The sequence below is a fragment of the Phanerochaete carnosa genome (genome assembly GCF_000300595.1).
Source record: "Phanerochaete carnosa HHB-10118-sp unplaced genomic scaffold PHACAscaffold_3, whole genome shotgun sequence".
NCBI classification, from domain to species: domain Eukaryota; kingdom Fungi; phylum Basidiomycota; class Agaricomycetes; order Polyporales; family Phanerochaetaceae; genus Phanerochaete; species Phanerochaete carnosa.
The window spans coordinates 408,618-429,749 of record NW_006767630.1 but is presented as its reverse complement, the minus strand read 5'-3'; the positions used below and the strand labels follow the sequence as shown (position 1 = coordinate 429,749).

Here is a 21,132-nt window from a genome sequence, read left to right as displayed (position 1 = left end):
ACCAATTCTGACTACTACAGGGTCTGACTACCAAAAGTCTTTCGACGGAGAGCCGCCTACAGATGACGAACAACTCGAGACGAACCCCGACAAGGTTCTCCTTAAAGGCCGTCAGAACAACGACGTCGATCTGTCCGCGTACAGCGAGCCGTTTGAACCCCGACCCGTGTGCAGGCCTGCCCCGAACTCGTCGGCATTGTGGGATGTCTGCTGGCGCGGTTTCTATATCTCCGACGCGGCTCACTGGCTCCCGATCTTTGGCGGGCACATGGATATCGACTTTCCACCTGCCGACGGGATATTCACTGGGCAAGGCGGTGACGCATTCGTAACGTTCACCATTTTCGGCAAACGAGTTGGGCGGCAGGTCGCCTTCACCAAGACGCATAAAGATGACCGAGCGAAGCAGTTTACGTGGGAAGGCACGCTCAACGACGCTGAAGACGAGCTCAGAGGAACGTATTGCTATGGCCGGCCCGTCGACGATAGCACTACTTTCCCGGTAATCAAGTCCGGCGAGGGTATGGGATCGTTCAAGTTGAACAAACGCCCGCTCTATTACCATCTGTACCGCCCTCCGGACGCAGCATTCGACTACAACAAAGCGCGAGCGCTTTGGCGGTATGCCTTAGACTCGGTCCTGCACGCTGTGCGGACCCAAGGGCGCAAGCTCTCATGGGATTTTCTCAAGGACCGCCGACATCGACGAGCCGAATACGTCGAGCGATTCATGCAGCTTGACGAGTTCAACGGAAACTGGAAGGATCTGACGGTCCGCGATTGGATTGACGGGGGTGAAGCAATGGGGATGTTGAAGATTGAGATGACCGCGACAGCGGCAGATATCGCCTTCTATCGATCATTGGCCAGGTGCATCATGCTCAGAGAAGTCATCCACGCGTGAGTACATAAGCACCAGTCACATCTGCGCGACTTATGGTGGACTGTAACAGCGGTGTAACATGCTTTGTATGCCGGCGCCGCGAGGGATTCCCGGCCACACGTGCGACCTGTTTGGAATGCTCTTCGGCGAGCAATGGTATAGACGGGGACACGCTTGACTTCTGCGCCGAGCACATGGTGTGCGACTCCGCGTATGGAGACGACGAGAACGCCCACAAACCGTCGCATCGGATAGTGCAGGTCCGTAAGTCTATTCCTCAACGACTCATCCATGGGGTCGTCAGCAAAGCGCAAGACCAAGTACAGCTCATGGATTCGTTCCCAACACATACCGACGAGAACGGTATGTATGCTCGTGGTACTTGCTAGCTGGTTCGTCCTGACATGTCGTGCGCAGACAACTGTGTCATGCACCCGAGATGCATCAGGTGCAACAAAATCCCGGAACAGCCCTACTGGTATTGTTTGGAATGCAATGGTACGTCCCGCAGCCTGCTCTCTGCGATTGACGATATTAATGTCCAACACCGTACCCCAGGGAGCACATACATGTGTATGTCCTGCAACGTCAAAGACGAGAAAGAACGCCTGTCTCGCTTTGCCAGTCGAGAGGACTATTGCTCTGCTGCAGCTAACACTATGCAAGGCCACAAGTGGACGCATTCCATGATCCTGTACCAAGTCGTACCCGAGATGGAGGAGCCGCTCTCCGTAGAAGATCGGTTATCGAGTATGGAGGAGAACATTCGAAATCTTGAGGACTCAATTCGTTCTCGCGAAGACGAGTTCAGCGAGCAGCTTCAGCGCCTGGAAGGGATGCTGACGCAGCTCGTGTCGATGCTGGCGGAAAAGCGTGCCGGTTAGTAATTTAAGGGAGTGTTCGGAAGAGGCTGCAATGGTATAATTGAACGTTGTATCAACCTCTTTCTCTGAGCATTTCTGCTATTATTCATCCAAATTTTCCCTGAGAGTAAGTTGACGTGGATGGCCGGTGAGCGTGAGGACGACGCACCGGATTCTAGCAACTCGGAACCGTTTTCAGGGTCCAAAGAGGCATCAAAAGCCCGTTGGCTTATGCATTTGGTTTCATGGTGTGCTGTGAGATAGCCACAGAGATATGAATAGTGAAAGCTCGAAATTGTTAGAGATATGAGTAAACTGCTCATGATCAACTAGAACGTTGGTCTGAAACCTAGCCCTGGGTTGTTCGCACGACGCATTTCGCGTTCGTCACGAGTGACAGTCACAGTCACAAACGTGACGGTGACATTTGCGGATGGGTGTCGCGCGTTGTCCGCCGTTCACGACGTTCTGCTCGCCACTTCCTCCGCCTTGTCGACGGCGTTCTGGAAAACATCTCAAGGATATTGAGCGGATTCTTTTACCTGAATTTTTGTCCCTCTCGCGCCTTACCCTCAACTGCTCGTCTCCTCAACCATCTTCAACGATCAACATCCATGACGCGTTTCCGGGCATTTTATTCGGACAGTGATGAAGAGTCACTGTCAGACGACGCTGTAGAGGTCGAGGAGAATGTAGAGTCCGAACCAGAGTCATCAGCGGAGCAGGGGGAACCTCCAAGCCGGCGTGGGGTTGGCACAGTCGATAGCGACATGTACACAGACGATGATGGTGCCGGGGATGAAGACCCGCCCTCACGAGAGTCCTCTGCATCTCCACCACCTGCAACTAGTAGGCCAGCTGACCCGACACTTACACCATGGGCCCGCGAGCTAGGCGTCGACCGCCAGAAAATGCACGTCATGCAGACGTCCTTCTTTCGCGTCCCGGAGGAAGAAGCCGCTCTCAAGAGCATCTCTCAGCAACCAGCCGAGACTTCCAGCAAACGGCTGACCCTGCCTTCACTTACGCGGAAGCACAGCAGAGACTCAGATGGTGATGGACTACGTGCCGACTCTAGACAAGTGAGTTCTGTGGTCTCCGCTTGGACCTTTCGCGTACGATGCTAAACTACGTAGCGAGCTTCTTTCGAACAAGATATCGATCCCGCTCCATTGCAGCCATCAAGAAAGTACGCGAGAGTTGAAAGCTCCTCGTCTGCGTTTACGGGCCACGAAGGTGTCTTCATAGACTCCGGTCTTTCGTTCGGACGTTCTTTTGGCGTATCTTGGGGACCTGGCGGGAGTATAGCTCATCTCGGAAGTCTGTGTGGACCTTATAGCACATCGTGGGTGCGATATCCTACTTTTGAACGTCGCTTAACTGTTTCGTTCAGTTCAAATACCGCCGCTACTTCGGTGCTGAAAGTCGGATCTCTCCCCGCGCTTGCAGTACCTAAAGACGACTCGCTGGACCACGCTTCAAAACTCCTTTCTCACAATCTCAGCAACACACGTATACAGCCGGACGCAGAAGGAGTGCCATGGGCAGATCCGTCACGCACGCTCTCCTTCGCCTCGTTCGCTTCTCTCTTCCCCCAAACCGACCGATCATTTGAGGCCACACTGTTCCGCCTCGGACAAGCTTTATTTGACCCCATTGAGCTTCACCTCGGCGACTCCGTCAGTGTCGACATCCGGAATCGTGTCAGCGCTTTTCGCCGCAAGACAGCGCTATCGAAGTGGCTCCAGACGGCGGTAGCATCATCGGTAGAGAAAGATGTGGAGGAGTCCTCTGGAGAGTATAGTTGGGCGCAAGCTGTATTCGCCTTGCTGACTGGTTGTCAAGTGGAAAAAGCCGCCGACACCGCCACAGAGGCAGGCAACGTGAAGCTCGCGACGCTATTGGCCCAGGCCGATGGAGACGCAGAGTTTAAAGAAGATCTGAAGAATCAGCTGGCATTATGGCGCGAGCAGCGCATTGATGTGCACATCGACGAGAACGTGCGCAAGGTTTACGCGCTGTTGGCTGGTGTCGTGGATCTGCTCGAGGGTTCGAAAGGCACCGGCCTCGAACGCTGCGTCGATGTCCACCTGGCGAAGGGTCTCGACTGGAAGCGCGCCTTCGGCCTGCACCTCTGGTTCAGCCAACCGATGGACTCGCCGATCCCGACTGCGTTCGAGGCCTACGATCGTGCACGGAAGGACGATCCCCAGAACGTGGCGGCGCCTCTTCCCTGGTACCGCGAGTCTCCCGCCGGCGTGCGAACACCCTGGAAGCTGCCGCCGGGGGCAGAGCCACCGGACGCGCTGTTCTCGCTCATCCAGCTGTTCGCGGATCCTGTATGTTCGCTGTCCGACGTTCTCACGCCGCTCTCGTTCTCGCCGTCCCCGCTGGACTACCGCCTGCCGTGGCACCTGTACATCCTGATGTCGCGTTGTCTCCGGACTCGTGACTTGGCCGATCGCGGCGAGGTGGTGGTGGACGAGCGCCAGGGCGGAGATGGGGACGCGGGTGCGGAACCCGAGGTTGAGGGACACAGTCCGGGCGCGGACCTGCTCGCGAGTAGCTACGCGCTGCAGCTCGAGAGGGCGGGCATGCTTCAGGAGGCTGTCTTTGTCCTACTTCACATCGAGGGATCCGCAGGGTAAGCTTCCGCCGGTCGTTGCCGCCTTGACCGAAGTAAGCTGACACGATCTCTGGTAGCCGCAAAAGGGCGATCAAGGAGATGCTCTCGCGGAACGCGCCCCTGCTGGACGACTGGATGACGCGGGGATTGGTGGGCAGCCTGAAGATCCCCATGGCGTGGGTGATCGAAGCCAAGGTACGGGCACAACTCTCCGCAGCGGATCATCGTCTTGAAGTTTTTCTTTTCTTTTTTTAATGTGAAGGCAACGCACGCTCTTGACAACGGTGAGGTGTATCACGCGTACGAGCTGTATCTTACCGCCGGCCTGTACAATCCGGCACACGACCTTGCTGTGCTCGAGCTGGCGCCGGATGCCGTCATCCACCGCGACCTCGATCTGCTGAAAGCCATCTTTGATCGCTTCGCAGCTCACCCTGTGGACGACTGGAACGTCCGTGGCAAGGTGCGGGGGCCTTCCGGTGTGTCGACCGTCTGAACTGACGCACACACATACAGGTGTTCTTGGACTACGTGCACGCGATGACGCGCATGCCCGACCTGCGGGATGAGCTTGACGCCGCCGCTGCCGACGCGGTGCCCGACCCGGAGTGCGCGGCCGAGATCGAGGAGCTCGGCCGGACGGTGCCCAGAATGATCAGCCTCCTGCCCGACATCCTCCGCGATCGCTCGGACCTGCGCCACGGCGCGGCGCTCGCCGAGATGATCGCTGGGCTGGCGGCGGGCCTCGACCGGCTGCGGCCGCTTGCGGTGAGCCTCTTTTTGCCTTCTTTTTTTCGTTCTTCTTTTCTCTCCCCTCCCTCTATCTTTTTTTGGTTGGGTTCGTTTGATGCGGAGTTCGCTGATGCGGTTGATGGGAACAGCTCGGGACGCATCTCCGTGGGGCCAAGGTCGCGGAGGCGACGAAGCTGCATCACATCCGCGCGGTCACGTACGAGAGGTTCTTGCGGACCATCGAGGTAGCGTAGCCGTTGTGTGTGTGTGCGTGTACAATGGGTTTCGGAATGCTACGGTTAATGCGGGCGGGCGGCCCGCGTGCTGAGGGTCTTCGAGTGCGAGGTCGCGGACGGAGGGACTGTGTCATGCATCATGTGTCGTCAGTCCCGCCGGACACGTCGGTGCCAGCACAACAGTCCGGAGTGCCATCGGAGGCACCACACTTGCGCCTGTGCATGTTCGTGCAAAGGGCGAGTCGTTTTGGTCCACACTTTGTCGCGCGCGCGCGCGCTGTGAAACGGGGGCTGCTCGAACAGCGAGTGAGACACGCCACAGAAGCGGTGCAACATCAGGCATAAATAAAGCGTGAGCAAAGGGTCGCGGAGTCTACAGTCTAAAACGAAGGCGGGGCGGGGGACGTGTACAGCAGTGTGCTACAGGAGTTGTTGTCGTCGTCTGGGGCTGCATCTACTACGGGCTACAGACTGTTCTGCGGAGGCAGGCGCGCATGGGCGGGGTATATAAATAAACGCGCGGGCGCGAGGGCCCGACGGTCAAAGCTATTGATACAGGGTTAGGAGTGGAGAAGCGAAGAATGATGGGATGGGGCATGGAGAGTGGCGCGTGCGCGTGCGTGCGTGCAAGTGCGTACGTGTGTGCAAGACAGACACGGCCGGCGCCACGCGTAGGCGATCTCAGTCGATGTTGTGGCCGCAGACGAAGAGGACGGTGGCGACGAGGCAGGGCTCGAGAAGGCCCATCTGCATCGCCTCCTGGGTGAGCTCGAGGATGACCATCGTCGGGGCCCTCGCGACGCGCGCGAGCACCTTGGGCGCGGTCGTCTGGGTGCGGTACAGCTGCAACGGTACCATGTGCGCGTCGTGAGTTTTTCGCAGTGCCAGGAACGGACGAGAGGTTGGTACGTACGCAAATGTAGCCTTCGATGGGGGCCCAGGCGAAGACGACTCCGCGGACTTCCATCGTGCGTTGGCTAGCAGAAACGGGAGGGAAAGAGAGAGAGAAAAGAGGAAGGAGAGCGACGTGAGCTGCCAGTAATGCGACTGGGGAGGAGGGATACAAACTACACAAACCTCTGATCAGGCGAGAGACGGAGCCATTCGCGGATGCGCTGCTTGGGCGTCACGCCGCGAATCTCGAGGGTGGCGTTCGGCTGCCACTGGACCATGGCGATGTTCCGGCTCTCGTTGTCCTTCCAGATCGTGCAGGACGGGGTCGTGGCCTCGGTCACGATGCGGTACGCGACGCGGTTCTGGGGGCCGACGACCTGGCAGTTGAGGATGGTGGTGTTGAACTGGGAGAACTGGAACGTGACGCTGTCGGGCTGGATGGAGCGGGGCGGGGTGGTGGTGACTGGGAGCGAGGGGAGTGCGCCGAAGACGGAGGGCGCGGTGGCCCAGTTCTGCTGCTGCTGCTGCTGCTGCTGGGACTGTTGCCATCCACCTTGGGTATAGGGGTTCATGCTGAGAGATGTGAGCTTTGGAGAGGGTGGTAGCTGTGGAGAGTCTTGGCGGTCTTGCGAATCTGACTTTTTGGCCATCGAGACGGAGTGGGCTATATACCTGTACGATGAAGCGTGCCGAGGACTGTGAAGGAGTGTGTGTTGCCGAGTGCAGAGCTCGTCCCGATAGCTGGGAGCACTTTTGGGCGATCTCGATCATTGAGACCCGATACATCCGCCCAGCAAGGCACGGGTACACGCGAGCAGGAGAAGTTTCAGATGAGCGACAGGAAACAGCACCGATTGATACTGCCACAAGGTTGGGTTGAATCAGCCCTTGGCTGGGGCTCCGAGACTTTGCAAAAAAAACTGAACGAGACGTCTTTTCGTCCTTGCTCGCTGTGCTGCATCTCTCTCAGCCCAAGGATTTGCAGGAAGATGCTCTGTGCTCTGACCGCGGCGGTCCCTGGGCCATCCCGAGCTGATGGGCGCTCCATCAAGGCAGGCTCGCGTGGCGGCCACGCGGGCGAGCTGCCGCCGGAGTTGCTATACCGGGGGGGCACTGTCCCCGTCAGAGCACGATCTCGTCACCAAGTGCACAGCTCTCCGACGCACCAGGCCGACAGTGTATCATCCTCCTAGTGGCTGTTGTTCGTCCCACCACAAAGATTTCACCTCCTGCAGAGCATGACGACCCACAAAAGGGTGTGCTTACTCTCCTCCAGAAGCCGTGCGCGTCCCGCTGCACGCTCGCAGATCGCAACCAACGTGTCCGGAACACACATACCCGCCGTCCGGGCCACACGGCTCTCGTCATCCAACGGAGAGACATCGTTCGGGAGGGCCGGTCGCCTTGATCGCGCCACCTCATCTGCTCCTTACGTCCGTTGGGCCCGTCTTACAGATTCGTGCGCCCCGCATCTGATCCCTGCGACCAGGCGGCTTCAGCGACTCCGGCGAGCCGGGCTTCTGTTTCACCCGCCACAACTCGCCGCCGGCCCCGTGCCGCAAGGGACGTCTTGTGTTGCGTTCCCGCCTACCACTCCGAGCCGCTCGGGCCCCACCAAGGCCGGAAACTGCGGCAATCACTTGCGCTGCATAATTATAATTAACGAGGACGCGCACGCTGGGTCTGCCGGCGGCCCGCACGGCGTAAACGGGTTCGAATCAAAGGCGTTGCGTTGCAGCGGATCTGCGCTTTTTTCTTTTTTCTTTTTCTTTTTCTTTTTCACGTGGCGTATCCGTCAACGTTTCGTTGTGTGCGCCAGTGGTCCCACTTCTCGCGTGCACGGTGCCCTGTCGATCAAAACATCGTAATGATGAAAGCACCGAGCGACGATCCCAACTCGCCTTTCGAGGCCCAACGACCAAAAAATGTGCCCGCGCGCGCGGGAACGACATTCGTACAATAACGTGGCCGAGCACTGGCTGCGTTGGCGACGAGAGATGACAGCAAGGTAGGAGGAGGAGCGCGCGCCCGTGTGCAGGTGAGATGCTCAAACCATCTGATGATCAACGCTCCCGCAGATCGCTTAGGCAACCTGCGTGCCGTCATGCCCCACGGCTGACGGAGTGCGGGCGGGGCGCGACGGCGGCGCAGGTGAGCCCGTCTGTGGTCGGACGCGTGCGGGTGCCGTCGGTGCGTCCGCGCTCTGCGCGTGGCCCTCCCGCCCTCTACGCCCTCTACGCCCTCGTGGAAGTGTGCCTCCGGATCGCATCGAAGCGATAGACGAATAGGCGTACCGGGTGCCGCCGGCGGCAATCGCTGAGGCAATCTGGGTGTGCCTACAAGCGCACCCAGCGGACGCCCTGCGTAAACACGGGCCTCGGGATGTGCTCGTGCAGCGCACGGTGGTGCGTGCGGAATGGAGAGAAAGTCTGCGCGTCGAGGAACTGAGCCGTGTATACCGCAGGGGCCGGGCGCGCCGCTGAGCCGTCACGCATGGCACAGCGAGCTTCGTTTGTGCAAGTCGGAGAGCGCGTTGCAAGGCCGGACCAGGCGGGAGTGCACGCGTAGCCCTTGGTTCTGACACGTGGAGCGGTGGCCCACCCTGTATTCGCTCGGGCCAACGGACTGGCGGTAGATGGTGCATTGCTTGGATCACTGGTGCTCGACATGAGGCAAATATTCGTGCTCATAGGCTGTTCTTCCGCTCCGCCGGTCCAAGAAGCGGTGTCCAGGATCGGTGAATTAGTAATAAGCTTGCGGTCGCAGAGGTGGTGAATCGTAGAGAGCTTGCATGGATGACTGGCGGTAGATGACGCGTCGCCTGGACCTATGGAAACCGAACTGAGGCGAATATTCATGCCCACAAGCCGTTCTTCCGCTTTGCCGGTCAAGACTTTGCAGGGGGCAATGCCCGCAGTAGTCGGCGATCTCGTAATAAACTTGTGGTCGCAGTGGAATCGTAGAGAATTCGCATGGGTGACTGGCGATAAATGATGCGTTGTCCGGACTAGTGGAGCTCGAACTGAGGCAGACATCCGTGTTAACGAGCTGTTCTTCCGCTTTGCCAGTCGAAAACTCGCAAGAGGCGGCGCCCAAAATCGACTATTTGGTATGAGCTTGCGGTCGCAGGCATGGCGAATCGCAGAGAACTTGAACGAGTGACTGGCCATAAATGATACACTGCCTGGACCAATGGAACTCAAACTGAGGCAGACATCCGTGCTCACAAGCCGTTCCTCCCCTTCGCTGGTCGAAACTTTGCAAGAGGCGGCGCCCCAAAATCGGTGAATTGGTGATGAGCTGGCAGTAGCAGAAGTAGCGGATCGCAGAGAACTTGGACGGGCGACTGTCGATAAATGATGCACTTCCTGGACTATTGGAGCTCGAACTGAGGCAAACATCCATGTTCGCAAGTTGTCCTTCCACCTTGCCGGTCGCCGGTCGGAATTTCGCAAGAGGCGACACTCATAATCGGTTAATTCGTAACGAGCTTGTGATTGCAGAGGTGACAGACCGCAGAGAACTTGCGTGGGTGATGTACGCGACTGTAGCGACAACAAACTGAGGCAGTATCCATGTCCACCAGCTGTTCTTCCGCTTTGCCGGTCGAAAATCCGCGAGAGGCGGCGCCGAGATCGGTAAAGCGGTAATAAGCTTGCGGTCGCAGAGGTGGCGAACCGCAGAGAATTTTGCACGGGTGATGTCCGCGACTGTAGCAACAGCAAAACAGCACAAGCGTGTCGATGTCTACACTGGTATAATCAATGAACTTCCCGAAAATAATCGCCGTGGAGGTGCGGAAGTAGAGCGCCGGAGCTGCGTGCCTGTTGCCCACGGCGATCCTATGCACCGAGGCGAGTATTCATTACGTTTATCTCCATGGAGCTTCCTTCATGATACGCGTCAGGAAGCCGTACGGCATCCCGTAGAATGGAGGCCCGCAAACCCTGGAGACCTGGATCAAAGACCCGCGTACACGGCGACAAGAGCTGGAACGGTAAGCCTGACCTGGACGTAGACTGCGCACCCTGAGCGCGAGAAGCCGACGTCGCTTTTTGTTCAATGTCTTCGCCATCGGCCGCAATCAGTAGCGAGCGTGCGCCACAGCAAGAAAAAAAAATCATGTGCCACATTGCTTTGCTGATGACCGCGCAGCACGATGTGCGATGGGCTGGACGATGCCGCAGGGTTCGACCGACGCAGTGCCATGGCCAAAACCAAGAGTCTGGCATCCTCACCAGGCGCGGGACAGCATATGAGAACTGCCTCGAGCATTGTTCCGTTAGCTTCGCCACATGCTGTACTAACCTGGTGCGAGACCACTGTCAGCATGAGCACGCAGAAACGTAATTGCCGCCCGAGTCCGGGAAGGTTCTGCACTGCCGAGCTCGGGGGACGGGCTGTGGCACGACAAGAAAAATGAAGGGCAAACGCTAGCGCAGAATGGGTCTGGAGTGCCTGGTCAGGGTTTGCCTTGACGCAGGCTGTAGGGCCTCACAAAGCTGAATAGCTTCAAACGCGTCCGCCTGGTGAAGTGTGTCAGCGTGCCATTGGATACGGAAATACCTCACAGCATCGTACACAGTAAGAGGTAGCCATGTCTCATTGGTTTAAACATCTGTTTTAATAATAGCGGGCCAAGGAAACATCTGTAGGAAAGGTCGGTGCAAACCGCAGCGAGCATTGGGGCTGTGAACCAGAGCAGCTGCCGGCATACCTTCGTACTTGTCTGCATCGTAGCAAGAGCAGGTACTATACTTCAAAGAGGAAAGTCGCATTTATTTTAGCATAGTGCGAACTCTGGCATGTAGCCTGCGAAATGCATGTGAAGGAGGTCAGAGGTGGAGGCGAACCTAGTTCGGACTGCCTGATTAGGGCAAGAATAGCACTTTGATGGTATCACGGTAAATGCCGAGAGTAGTTCCGCCCCCGGGCGCGGGGGATGTTGTCAGGGCCGGACGCCCACCACCTTCACCTAACAGCTCTCCCTCAATCTGATACATGTGAGAAGGGTTTGTGACACAGAGACGAGGGTACTGACGTATGAACTTCAAACGCAAGAATATTGCTCAAATTTCCTCTGGATTATGAGTAACGATGACCACCACTCCCAACATTGAAGGCATCATGCTCTTTGAGCAGCCGTTCGCCAGGGTATGCCGCGGTTTCCATCTGAGCTGATGGAAAACGTAACACCGCCTAGTAGGTCCCGTACGAGAACTATCGCAAGGTGTTCCGGGTGACGCAAAAGAATATCGAGAAGGAACTTGGGACACTGCAAACCGCGGCCGCGGACCTCGTGCGCAAGGCACAGACGGGCGCCGTCGCCCAGGAGGACGCCTCGAAGGCGGTGGAGGCCATGCTGAAGCGAACAGAGAACCTGAGCGCAAGGTGCGTCACTGCATGTGTTTCGCGGTGCCCACAGCCTGACGGGACTGGCTGTTCGCACAGCTCGGCGACCTCCAGAAGAACGCGGGCACGCCGACGCTCGAAGTGATGCGCGAACGCCTCGAGCTGCTGGCATCAGTCGAGTCGGTGCAGTCGGCTGCCTCGCCAGAGTTCGATCGTTGGGCGGACACCAGGCTCGATCGCTGGCTGACGGACTGGGCACTGCGTTCGGGAAAGGAGCGGACAGCCAGGAAGCTGGCCCAGGCTCGCGGCATAGAGGTAAAGTTGCTTCATTGACCATTGCTGCATTGTTGACACCTTCCGTAGCGCCTAGTCGACCTTGAGTTGTTCTCGGAAATACGGCGGGTGGAGGAGGCGTTGAAGAAGCACAGCTGCGCCGAAGCACTTGCGTGGTGTAGCGAGAACAAGGCCGCGTTGCGCAAAGTCAAGGTAAGCATCGAGCTTTTGTTACAAATGCTGCTGTGACTAATCGTTAGGTGAAGAATCCCCTGGAATTTGAATTGCGCCTTCAGGAATTTATTGAACTTGCCCGGGATCGAAAGCTCATGGAAGCAATTGCATATCAGAAGAAGCATCTCATACAGTGGCAGGAGACCCATTCGGTGCAGATTCAGCAGGCGTCGGCTTTGCTCGCCTTCACCCCTGCTACAGCGTTTGGGCCGTACAAACGACTCTACGATCTTGCTCGATGGGACAACCTGGTACAATCCTTCCGCCTGGCCATCTACAATCTCAGCACACTACCGACAGAACCTCTGCTCTACCTCGCCATGTATGCTGGCTTGGCATCCCTCAAGCTTCCCTCCTGCTATATCCATGAGACGAAGAACGTCGACTGTCCCGTCTGCGATCCTGACCTCGGACTGCTGGCCAAGGAGGTTCCCTTTAGCCACCACGTCAACTCGACTATTGTCTGTCGGCTGGCCGGAAAGATCATGGACGAGAACAACTTCCCTTTGGCATTCCCCAAGAACGGGCATGTCTACTCTAAAGAGGTGCGCGCGTCCTCTGGAAGCTGGCTCATGGCTGTATCTGACCGCTGTCCCTAGGCGTTAGAAGATATGGCGGCGATCAACGACGGGACGGTCACATGTCCGCGAACGAAGGAGACATGCCATTTCACAGAGCTGCGGAAGGTTTTTATTTCGTAATGACGGTTCAGTTTGGTAACGTTCTCACGCTCTGTACGTTGCATTGTATCATTACTGTACAGTATCATCATAGGATTCCAATGCACCTCACCTACACCCATCCCGCGAGCGTGCAGCGCGCTGCCATCCCGCTTTGTACTCTTTCCAGGTCCATTCCGCGTTCGAGGAAATGTTTACTTACGTTCCAGGTATCTACACCACTATTATGCACTCTCTTAGCCCACTGCGATCCGGTCGTCTCCCGCCATGCGAACCTGGGACGACCGCTGGCGCCAAAAGGGCGCTTCGCGTAATGGCCGTATCACCTGGACGGCATGGTGAGCTTCGTTCTCGCTTCGTTCTCGCTTCGTTATCTTTGGTGCATGGACTTATCGTTATCAAGGTTGTTCTGTGCCTAGTCGTTGGAGTGGCGGCAACGTCTTCCCCCATGGGTTGCATCAGCATATAAGGCGGAGAAGCAGTGAAGGGAGCGCGCTTGCCCCGTCCTGACTCGACGGCTGATTCTGGCGAAGGACTCCGAGCGGCTATGGCACTCCGGCCTGCGAAGCGGCTTTTGCGGAAGTTGGAGGTTGAGCATGACGAAAATCTGACGTATTCTCAGCTGTTTCTCGCGGTATGTCATGCGACCTATCCAAGAAGTTCGTCTGGTTTTTATTTATTGGTGGCAGAATGACGACCTTCTTCCCGTTGTCTCGGAGAAGCGTACCTGGAGAACGTGGAACTTTATCGCTTTGTGAGCCAAGTATGTGTACGAATGTCGGCGTTCGCTCATTTGCATGCAGCTGGATTGCAGACAGCTTCAACATTAACACGTACGTCATAATTCGTGATTTCCTCTTCAGCTGGCTGATAGAATTCTTAGATGGATGATAGTCTCATCCATGGTCCAGCTCGGCCTCTCTTGGTGGCAAGCATGGATCTGCGTCTGGCTGGGCTATTCATTCGTTGCGCCCTTCATCGTTCTCAATGCCCGTCCCGGAGCTGTCTTCCATATTACGTTCCCCATCGTCGCACGAACGAGCTTTGGACTGTACGGTAGCCTGTGGCCAGTTTTCAACAGAGGGGTGATGGCCTGGTGCGTTTAAATCACCTAACTCTCCTTTCACGACTGCCTGATTTCTTGAGGTAGCATATGGTATGGTGTGCAGGCCAGCATAGGCGGAAGCTGCGTTTTTGTCATGCTCAGAGCGATATGGCCAAGTGTCAACAATATCCGTGAGTTTCTTGGTCCTGTGCAGAGGTGCCTGCTGACCCTCGCGCATAGCCAACCACATGTCAGCGTCCTCAGGAATCGATACAAAAGACTTTATGTGCTTCTTTCTCTTCTGGCTCATCTCTCTTCCCGCAATCTGGTTCCCCATACACCAGATGTCAGTGCTCATTACCATATTCGCGGTCTGATCGCTGAACCGATTACAGTCGGCATTTGTTTACGGTCAAAGCCATCGTTGTACCAATCGCAGGTATCGCATTCTTCATCTGGTGCATAGTAAAAGCGCATGGCGTTGGCTCTGTCATCCACCAGCCGAGCACCATACATGGAAGCACGCTGGGCTGGAACATGGTCGCCAGTCTCATGTCTTGCATCAGCAACATGGCGACACTGGTCACGTCTGTAACCGTAGTCTCATTTTTCCGGGCAACCCACTCACAGTCTATACGCAATAGGAACGCGCCGGATTTCGCCTCGCGCGCGACACACCCCTCAGCCACGGTGTGGCCTCAGCTGCTGGCGGTGCCCCTAGGCTTCTCGATTGTCAGCTTCATCGGGATCATTGTTAGCTCGTCATCGCAGACGCTCTACGGCGAGGCCATCTGGTCTCCTATCGACCTCCTCGACAAATTCCTCGACAACTCGCCCTCGCACGCGACGCGTTTCGGAGTATGTGTCTTCTCCTTTCTTCCTTGACGGCGCGGAGCTGATAGGCCGTGATTGTAGGTGTGGTTCATTGCCACGGCGTTCATCATCGCGCAGGTTGGTAACATCATGTTGAATGACAGCGTATCAGTGTTGCTGATAGGAAAACTGACTACCCGCTTCCCAGCTTGGGTGAGTGAGCACCAGTTACCGGGTAGCGTAGCCTGATCCTTGTGTGCAGAACGAACATCTCGGCAAATTCTATTAGTGCTGGTTGCGATCTAACCGCACTGTTTCCCCAGTACATCGTACGCGCGCCCTTGCCGACAGTTAATGCCCAGAGTTGAATGTCTGCTGCAGAACATCCGTCGCGGTGGCTTCGTCGCAGCAGTCGTCGGTATCTGCATGCTGCCATGGAATCTCCTGAAGAGCAGCAATAATTTTAGCTCGTACCTTTCGGCGTACTCTGTCTTCCTCAGCTCCATTGCGGGTGTCATGGTACGTCCGCTTATTCATTCGTCTAAGTTGGCGATGCAGTGATGCCGCGGTCGCAGATCTCCGATTACTGGCTGGTACGCAGGGGGCGGTATCGTGTCAAGGACCTGTACACCACAGACAGACAGGCGTGGTACTGGTATACGTACGGTATCAACTTCCGGTGAGCTGTTGTCTCGGCCAGAGATCCACATGCAGGGCTGACGGTCGTTGCAGCGCGTACGCTGCCTACATCGCGGGTATCCTAATTAATGTTGTCGGCTTTGCCGGTGCCAGTACGTTGAAACGTTTTGCTTCGCGCTTGCAGAGAGTGATCGTCCGCCACAGCCGGTCGGACGGTGCCCACGGCTGCCACACACATCTACCAGATGTCCTTCTTCACCGGCTTTGGAGTGTCAGCTATAATCTACTGTGCATTGAGCTACACTTTCCCGCCAATAGGAGTACATGCAACCTTCAAAGAAGAAGACCTATCGGAGAGCAAGGCAGAAGACGAAGGCTTGCAGGAGACGAGCAGTGTTGAGAAGAAAGAAGAAGCATTTATCTCCGTAGATGTTGTGTAGTCTCTAGAGACAGTAGTGTACTACGCTCGATCTTGCATACCCCCAGCCGGCTGCCTGCTTTTTTCTCGAGATAATCGACCAATCGGACTCAAGTTCCGCTATCGCCGCTTCTACCATTATGGGCGCTTATACGACGTTCAATGCTTGCCCGTGCCTCGTTGGGTTCACAGCCAACCACCTCATCCAGGCTCTGCTCCTCCGACTGCCGACCACTCAAGCTCATTCCAAATATTTGTGCTGCGCTATGGCCGAGAGGTACGCCAACTCATACCATGGGAGAAAGAGCAAATTCCTGGGCAATGAAGCTCGGGTGGCACCAGCATGGAAAGACCAGGCGAAAGCCAGGACAGCAAACGGACAGCTAGCTCCGAAGAGCAAGATTATCCTAAGTTATCTCCCACCCGATGTTGGTCCAGACGAGGTTAACGTATGTTGAACCCCTGTTGTAACATATGGTTCGATGAAGCTGACGTTCGTCTGCTGCTGCCACACAGAGCCTGTTTGTGAAGACAGTCGGACCTGTCCAGGATGCATTCGTAGTCTACAACTCGCAAGGCAATTCGAAGGGCATGGCTGTAGTGGCCTTCTATAAACCAGAGTCGGCTACGCTTGCACGCCAGAAGTACAACGGGAAAATCATCGACGGCAGTAAGTATGCGTCGCACGTCTGTAAGTTCTCGAGATACGGCAGCTTCATGCAATACGGTTCTGTGAAACGACAGGACGTCCCATAAAGATCGAGATTATCAAGGACGAAGACGATGCACCAAGAGCCAACGGAGTGCCACAGGCTGCACCGTCTCTGCTCCAGCGAATGGCAGGCCCCGCGCCTATATTCACAGCGCAACCGCAAAGTTCAAAACAGTACGTCTGCGGATATTGTTGTCAGTATAGTGACTGAACGCCCTATAGGTCGACCAAGAAAGCGGCTGCATCAACCCGTGCACCCGCTGCAGCGGCCTCTCGTGTTGCTGCAAACCCTCCCCGTAAGCAAAGGCGAAAGAAGGGGCCGAAGAGGGTGAAAAAGGCAGTTACTGTTGCTGACCTGGACGCCGAGATGGAAGACTATCGTGCTCAGGCTCAGGCGACCGAGGATGTGAAGGACTAGTGATTCTCACAAACTGTGTCTCTAGGCGAAACGCTTGTCTCAAATCACCTTCCTTCTCTTGGTGCTTCTGTTGTATATCGTTCGTTAAGTAATTAATGCTGTCCATATGCTATAGTAGTGCGCCTTATAACCCTGCATTCCCCTATCCTGGTCAACTAGGACATGGCCAAGGTCAAGCGGCCAGAGGTGAAGGACCCTGGCCAGGGGGCTGCCCAGGTTCGGCCAGGGCGAGAGTGCGAAAAAAGAGATGTCGAGAGAGAGGTCAAACTTACACAAAGTCCTCGCACACCTTCCAGTTCGCGGAGGGAGCGACCCTCACCGGTCACCCACCACGAAGCCGCTAAATATATGCACGAGTAAGTATGGTTAGATGTCGTACTACGATACATATGTCACAGAGGTACTAGTTAATTGTGCACTTATATGCCTTTCCGCGCCTTCATAAACATATTTTGTGCGAAATCAAGCATACAAATTAGTATTGTATTTAGAGAACTCTTTGGCTCTATTAATGCATGATCCATGGCTCGCTGTACCTTACAAGGGGCACTACATAATAGACCTGATGTACTATTTACAGAGAGAGCAGCGCCAGACACAGTCCCGACACGGCAGATTCGGGTTAGGGCTTAGGTCGATTTAGGCGCCCATTGGTTAGTTGCGGAGTCCCTTCCAACCGCGCCCACCGTAGCTTTCGTCCCCTGCTCCAACATTCTCGGCGTTTCTCGCATGTAGCTTGTACCCCGCCACGGTCTCTCCTCCCGGAATGTCTGGAACAACATCCTTCTTCACATATCAACCTGCTACGTGAATTACCACTCGTCTGTTCTTGCAAACCAAGATGTTGATCTAGCCACTTCAACTCGAACGCGATAGAGTGATTCTACAACGTCTGTTACGACAGGGCTACCACTCAATGACGCTGCGGGCTTCTGCCGCACTGGCACAACTTAATTAAGTCGCTCACCAGCCGTCAGTTGAGCTGCGTACGCAGGAGAAGTTCCAGCCGAAGCTGAATGTACGAGGATATGATAAGATGGGAAGCAATACGTAAGGGTCTGGGAACGTGCACGCAAAAATCCTAGCCTGTGAGTCAAGGTTTGATGAGGGATTAAAAACCTTCACTGAGGCTCAACGGACGCTAAGAAGCCTGACTTCTTACTGTCAGAATCTTGGGACGCTGTTAGGTACCATGTACAAGCCCCAGAGCCTGACAATACAGTCAAATTTCCGACTTTTGTCCGGTATGTCCTCACAGAGATGCTTTCAATCAACTCTCGAACATTCACGCCGCGGTGCAGGTTACGACATGCCTATTCTCGGGTTGGGGGTCTACGAAAATTGGGACTGCTACCCGAGCTGTCTTACAGCTATCGAAGCAGGATACCGGTACGTTTACCTATCGCGCTTCCAGAACAGCCTCAGAGACAACTGATGTGCGAAGGCACATCGACTCTGCACGCTACTACGAAAACGAGGAGCAGGTCGGACAGGCCGTACGCGAATGTGGTCTTCCTCGCAAGGAGCTATTCGTCAGTGCGTACAATCACCTGAGCGATGGCAAAAGCCAACGTCATCGCGTTTGGTAGCGTCCAAGATCTATCATCCTGACTTTGGTTACGAAAGCACCTTACGATGCTTTGACGAATCCTATCAAAAGCTTGGGCTAGGTACTCTTTCTCTTTCTTTCCCACGTCATTGTTAAAATTATACCAGAGTACATCGACTTGTATATGATCCATTCTCCAGTATCTGGAAAGAAGCGCCGCCTCGAGACCTGGCGTGCGCTCATCAAGAGACGAGACGAAGGCAAAGTGCGTAGTATTGGTGTCAGCAACTAGTGAGCGAGTACTTCCATAAGCGTTCGCTAAAATTCATCAGCTGTCTTCCAGCAACATCAGGCACATTGAGGAGATTCTCAAGGCTGGCCTGGAATTGCCTGTGGTTAATCAAATTGAGGTACGCGCGAGATACTAGGAGACGTCGTTCATAGCTTAAGAACTCTATCCTATAGATTCATCCCTACTGCCAGCAGAGACCTATCGTTGAGTATTGTCGGGAGAAGGGTATCGTGGTGCAAGCGTACTGTCCTCTCATTCGAGGCGCGTTCCACGATTCCATCTTCGAAGAAGTGGCAAAAGAGGTACAATATCGCGCGCTACATAACTCCACTGAACTGAGCAACGCTGTGCAGTACGGCAAGACGATACCACAAATCCTCATTCGATGGTCGTTACAACATGGGTATGTCCGGGAGCAGAGCCTCCGCTATTTCCAATACTGATTGAGTTTTCGCTTAGGTATTCGCCTTTGCCCAAATCGTCTCAGGACGGCCGTATCCGTGAGAATGCTGCAGTATACGACTTCGATATCAGCCCGGAAGACATGGCCAAACTCGACGCTATGGATAAGGGTGACGCGGGAGCGTGCCAGTGGAATCCAATCCATGTCGCGTAGATCTCTTACGTACCCATGTGTCTTGATTTGAATGTCTCGCCAAGCCCTCGCGGCCTCCCGACGAATCCTGCTAATTGCAGGGGACGAGCCGGCGGATCCATCGGATCATGGATCTCGGATTGACCGCGTCAGTTGCCTATTATAGTAATTGCGATGAAGCATATTAGCCTCGTCGGCAGGTGCCGGACGCCACCAAGTATGCATCGATCGGGCCTGTATGATCCGATATTTGGCTTCAATCTCTTCGCACTCAAGTTCACGGTCTTTGCCCTCGTCTCGCTGCGTGCATATTATGCTCAAATACCTGTTCCAATCACGAATAATGTGCAGCACAATGACCTCTGGGAGGTCTCCTAGCTGCTACTACGGACCCGACCCAACGACCCCCCGGGGTCTCGCTGACGATCGTCACCAGTTTGCACGTACCGTTATGGCCCGAGATGCGACAAACGCCGCGTCTCCTTCGCGCAAGCTGGCTGGACTTGGGCCATTACATCTACGCCGCCCAAAATGTCATTCCGCCCGCGGATCCGACGGATATCCTACTTCTTGTTTGCCGTTCCTCGTCATACACAGTCGTCTATAATACGACGATATCCCATCACGGCTAGTCTTCATTTGTATGCCTGGGATGGTGCTGCCTGGCCGCAAGCGCGGAGCTAGAGTAGCACTACCCCTAGTCAGACATGTCATTCCGCGCGGAAGCGCATTGCGATGTGGACTGCTTGAGAGACGGAAGGCTTGTTTCAGTCTGTCTATGCATTGGAGTATAAAAGATGCTGAGCTCGTGGTACGCCATACAAAAGTTCTAGTTCTACCTTACTGTTGACGGATACCTCACACTAAACGCAAGCGCAGTTACTGATTCATCCTCAATGGCGGTGCCAGAGCGTAACTTGCATCCGTTGGTCACCGGTCCGATAGTGTTCTTCACGTTCGCTGGAGCAGTATGCACCCTAGCCGTTGTTTGGGAGGCTTGTATCGTTGGTTTGCTTCTGGTGACCTCATCGGGTCGTATTAGCCCATGGTATGTTTCCGCTTTCTTCCTTAAGATACGGTGATTGATTAGATATGCATAGATAAATTCCCTTCCCAGCATACCCATGTGCCGTATTCGCATAACGCTATTAATTCCAAGTGCAGAGTATCGTGAGTAGACGCCTCTCTCCATTTGACGCGCCTGCATTGTCTAATTCATGGTTTTGCCAATAGATTCGATTTCTATTGTCGTACTTATGTAGAAATCGCTCGAGTAGCTTTCATTCTAACGCTACTCTAGCCAATTCTACGCGACAAGTATGCAGATGGACCCAAAAGTTGCTTCAATTGCGACAGAAGAGTTTAGACAACGTGGTCACAGTACTTCAGAGGGCGCCGCCTTTTTTATTAATTAACTTCTCTCGACAATGTTTATTTTGTTGAATGCAGTTACTCATGCATGTCTATTTGCGTTCAGCATATAGTAGTCCAGAACACCATTGGTTTTTGATATCAGTATGTTGCGGCGATAACATGAAGGCGAACAGTAGATTGAGCCCAAGCTGACTACTCGTCACCAGCCCCGATAAGGTTTTCGGGGTACCGCCCCGGCGTTTGAGCACGCTCACGTGAGAGACGCGGCAACGCGAGGCGGGCAGGCGCTAGTAGTTAGCCGCGTGCTGCTTACCTAAGCAGCAGCGGAAGTTCGACTTGCGGCTTGAGCGTGTGCGGCTTGAACCAAACCTCTATTTTCGCTTTCTTTTCCTGAATATTTGTTGCGACATCGACGGCGTTAGGCCACAGCGATGTCGACAAACGTCTACTCTAATCTTCCCCCTCAAGCTCGCCGTCATCCGCTGCCAACACTGCTGCAAACAA

The 21,132-nt window shown here is 55.2% G+C and overlaps 7 protein-coding genes across 7 annotated transcripts in view; 6 read left to right on the top strand and 1 right to left on the bottom strand.

Moving 5' to 3' along the window:
* PHACADRAFT_206425 (uncharacterized protein) overlaps positions 1 to 1,854 on the top strand; it is a 2,131-nt gene extending 277 nt beyond the window's left edge. Inside the window, exons 2-5 of the mRNA XM_007392814.1 lie at positions 460 to 900; positions 954 to 1,246; positions 1,301 to 1,381; positions 1,442 to 1,854. Coding sequence (XP_007392876.1) covers positions 524 to 900; positions 954 to 1,246; positions 1,301 to 1,381; positions 1,442 to 1,767 — 1,077 coding nt within the window. The 5' untranslated portion in view covers positions 460 to 523 and the 3' untranslated portion in view covers positions 1,768 to 1,854. The remainder of the gene's footprint in view (positions 1 to 459; positions 901 to 953; positions 1,247 to 1,300; positions 1,382 to 1,441) is intronic.
* Positions 1,855 to 2,161: 307 nt separating this feature from the next.
* On the top strand, positions 2,162 to 5,429 carry PHACADRAFT_206423 (uncharacterized protein). Its single transcript, XM_007392813.1, has 6 exons — positions 2,162 to 2,828; positions 2,883 to 4,390; positions 4,450 to 4,567; positions 4,635 to 4,835; positions 4,889 to 5,140; positions 5,254 to 5,429. Exons 1-6 carry the CDS (start codon positions 2,361 to 2,363, stop codon positions 5,356 to 5,358), a joined length of 2,652 nt encoding a protein of 883 aa, XP_007392875.1. The 5' UTR covers positions 2,162 to 2,360; the 3' UTR covers positions 5,359 to 5,429.
* Positions 5,430 to 6,021: 592 nt separating this feature from the next.
* On the bottom strand, positions 6,022 to 6,806 carry PHACADRAFT_90528 (uncharacterized protein; the record flags this gene model as incomplete). Its single annotated transcript, XM_007392812.1, has 3 exons — positions 6,022 to 6,183; positions 6,254 to 6,317; positions 6,418 to 6,806. The coding sequence occupies 3 exons, from the start codon at positions 6,804 to 6,806 to the stop codon at positions 6,022 to 6,024; spliced, it is 615 nt and encodes a 204-aa protein (XP_007392874.1).
* A 4,409-nt stretch (positions 6,807 to 11,215) lies between these two features.
* PHACADRAFT_251198 (uncharacterized protein) lies at positions 11,216 to 12,978 on the top strand. The gene is made up of 7 exons (XM_007392811.1): positions 11,216 to 11,237; positions 11,296 to 11,388; positions 11,441 to 11,629; positions 11,686 to 11,901; positions 11,950 to 12,072; positions 12,126 to 12,638; positions 12,693 to 12,978. Exons 2-7 carry the CDS (start codon positions 11,332 to 11,334, stop codon positions 12,792 to 12,794), a joined length of 1,200 nt encoding a protein of 399 aa, XP_007392873.1. The 5' UTR covers positions 11,216 to 11,237; positions 11,296 to 11,331; the 3' UTR covers positions 12,795 to 12,978.
* Positions 12,979 to 13,255: 277 nt separating this feature from the next.
* PHACADRAFT_170776 (uncharacterized protein) lies at positions 13,256 to 15,776 on the top strand. Its single transcript, XM_007392810.1, has 15 exons — positions 13,256 to 13,407; positions 13,463 to 13,527; positions 13,577 to 13,606; positions 13,657 to 13,869; positions 13,924 to 14,009; positions 14,059 to 14,164; positions 14,214 to 14,405; positions 14,463 to 14,676; positions 14,734 to 14,769; positions 14,840 to 14,844; positions 14,894 to 14,960; positions 15,013 to 15,150; positions 15,207 to 15,310; positions 15,364 to 15,422; positions 15,475 to 15,776. The coding sequence occupies exons 1-15, from the start codon at positions 13,321 to 13,323 to the stop codon at positions 15,708 to 15,710; spliced, it is 1,638 nt and encodes a 545-aa protein (XP_007392872.1). The 5' UTR covers positions 13,256 to 13,320; the 3' UTR covers positions 15,711 to 15,776.
* Positions 15,777 to 15,883: 107 nt separating this feature from the next.
* On the top strand, positions 15,884 to 16,924 carry PHACADRAFT_251196 (uncharacterized protein). Its single transcript, XM_007392809.1, has 4 exons — positions 15,884 to 16,137; positions 16,205 to 16,358; positions 16,433 to 16,574; positions 16,623 to 16,924. The coding sequence occupies exons 1-4, from the start codon at positions 15,955 to 15,957 to the stop codon at positions 16,816 to 16,818; spliced, it is 675 nt and encodes a 224-aa protein (XP_007392871.1). The 5' UTR covers positions 15,884 to 15,954; the 3' UTR covers positions 16,819 to 16,924.
* Positions 16,925 to 18,117: 1,193 nt separating this feature from the next.
* PHACADRAFT_115713 (uncharacterized protein) lies at positions 18,118 to 19,370 on the top strand. The gene is made up of 8 exons (XM_007392808.1): positions 18,118 to 18,207; positions 18,263 to 18,354; positions 18,408 to 18,488; positions 18,535 to 18,658; positions 18,711 to 18,777; positions 18,833 to 18,961; positions 19,013 to 19,062; positions 19,119 to 19,370. The coding sequence occupies exons 1-8, from the start codon at positions 18,128 to 18,130 to the stop codon at positions 19,273 to 19,275; spliced, it is 780 nt and encodes a 259-aa protein (XP_007392870.1). The 5' UTR covers positions 18,118 to 18,127; the 3' UTR covers positions 19,276 to 19,370.
* Positions 19,371 to 21,132: the final 1,762 nt, after the last annotated feature.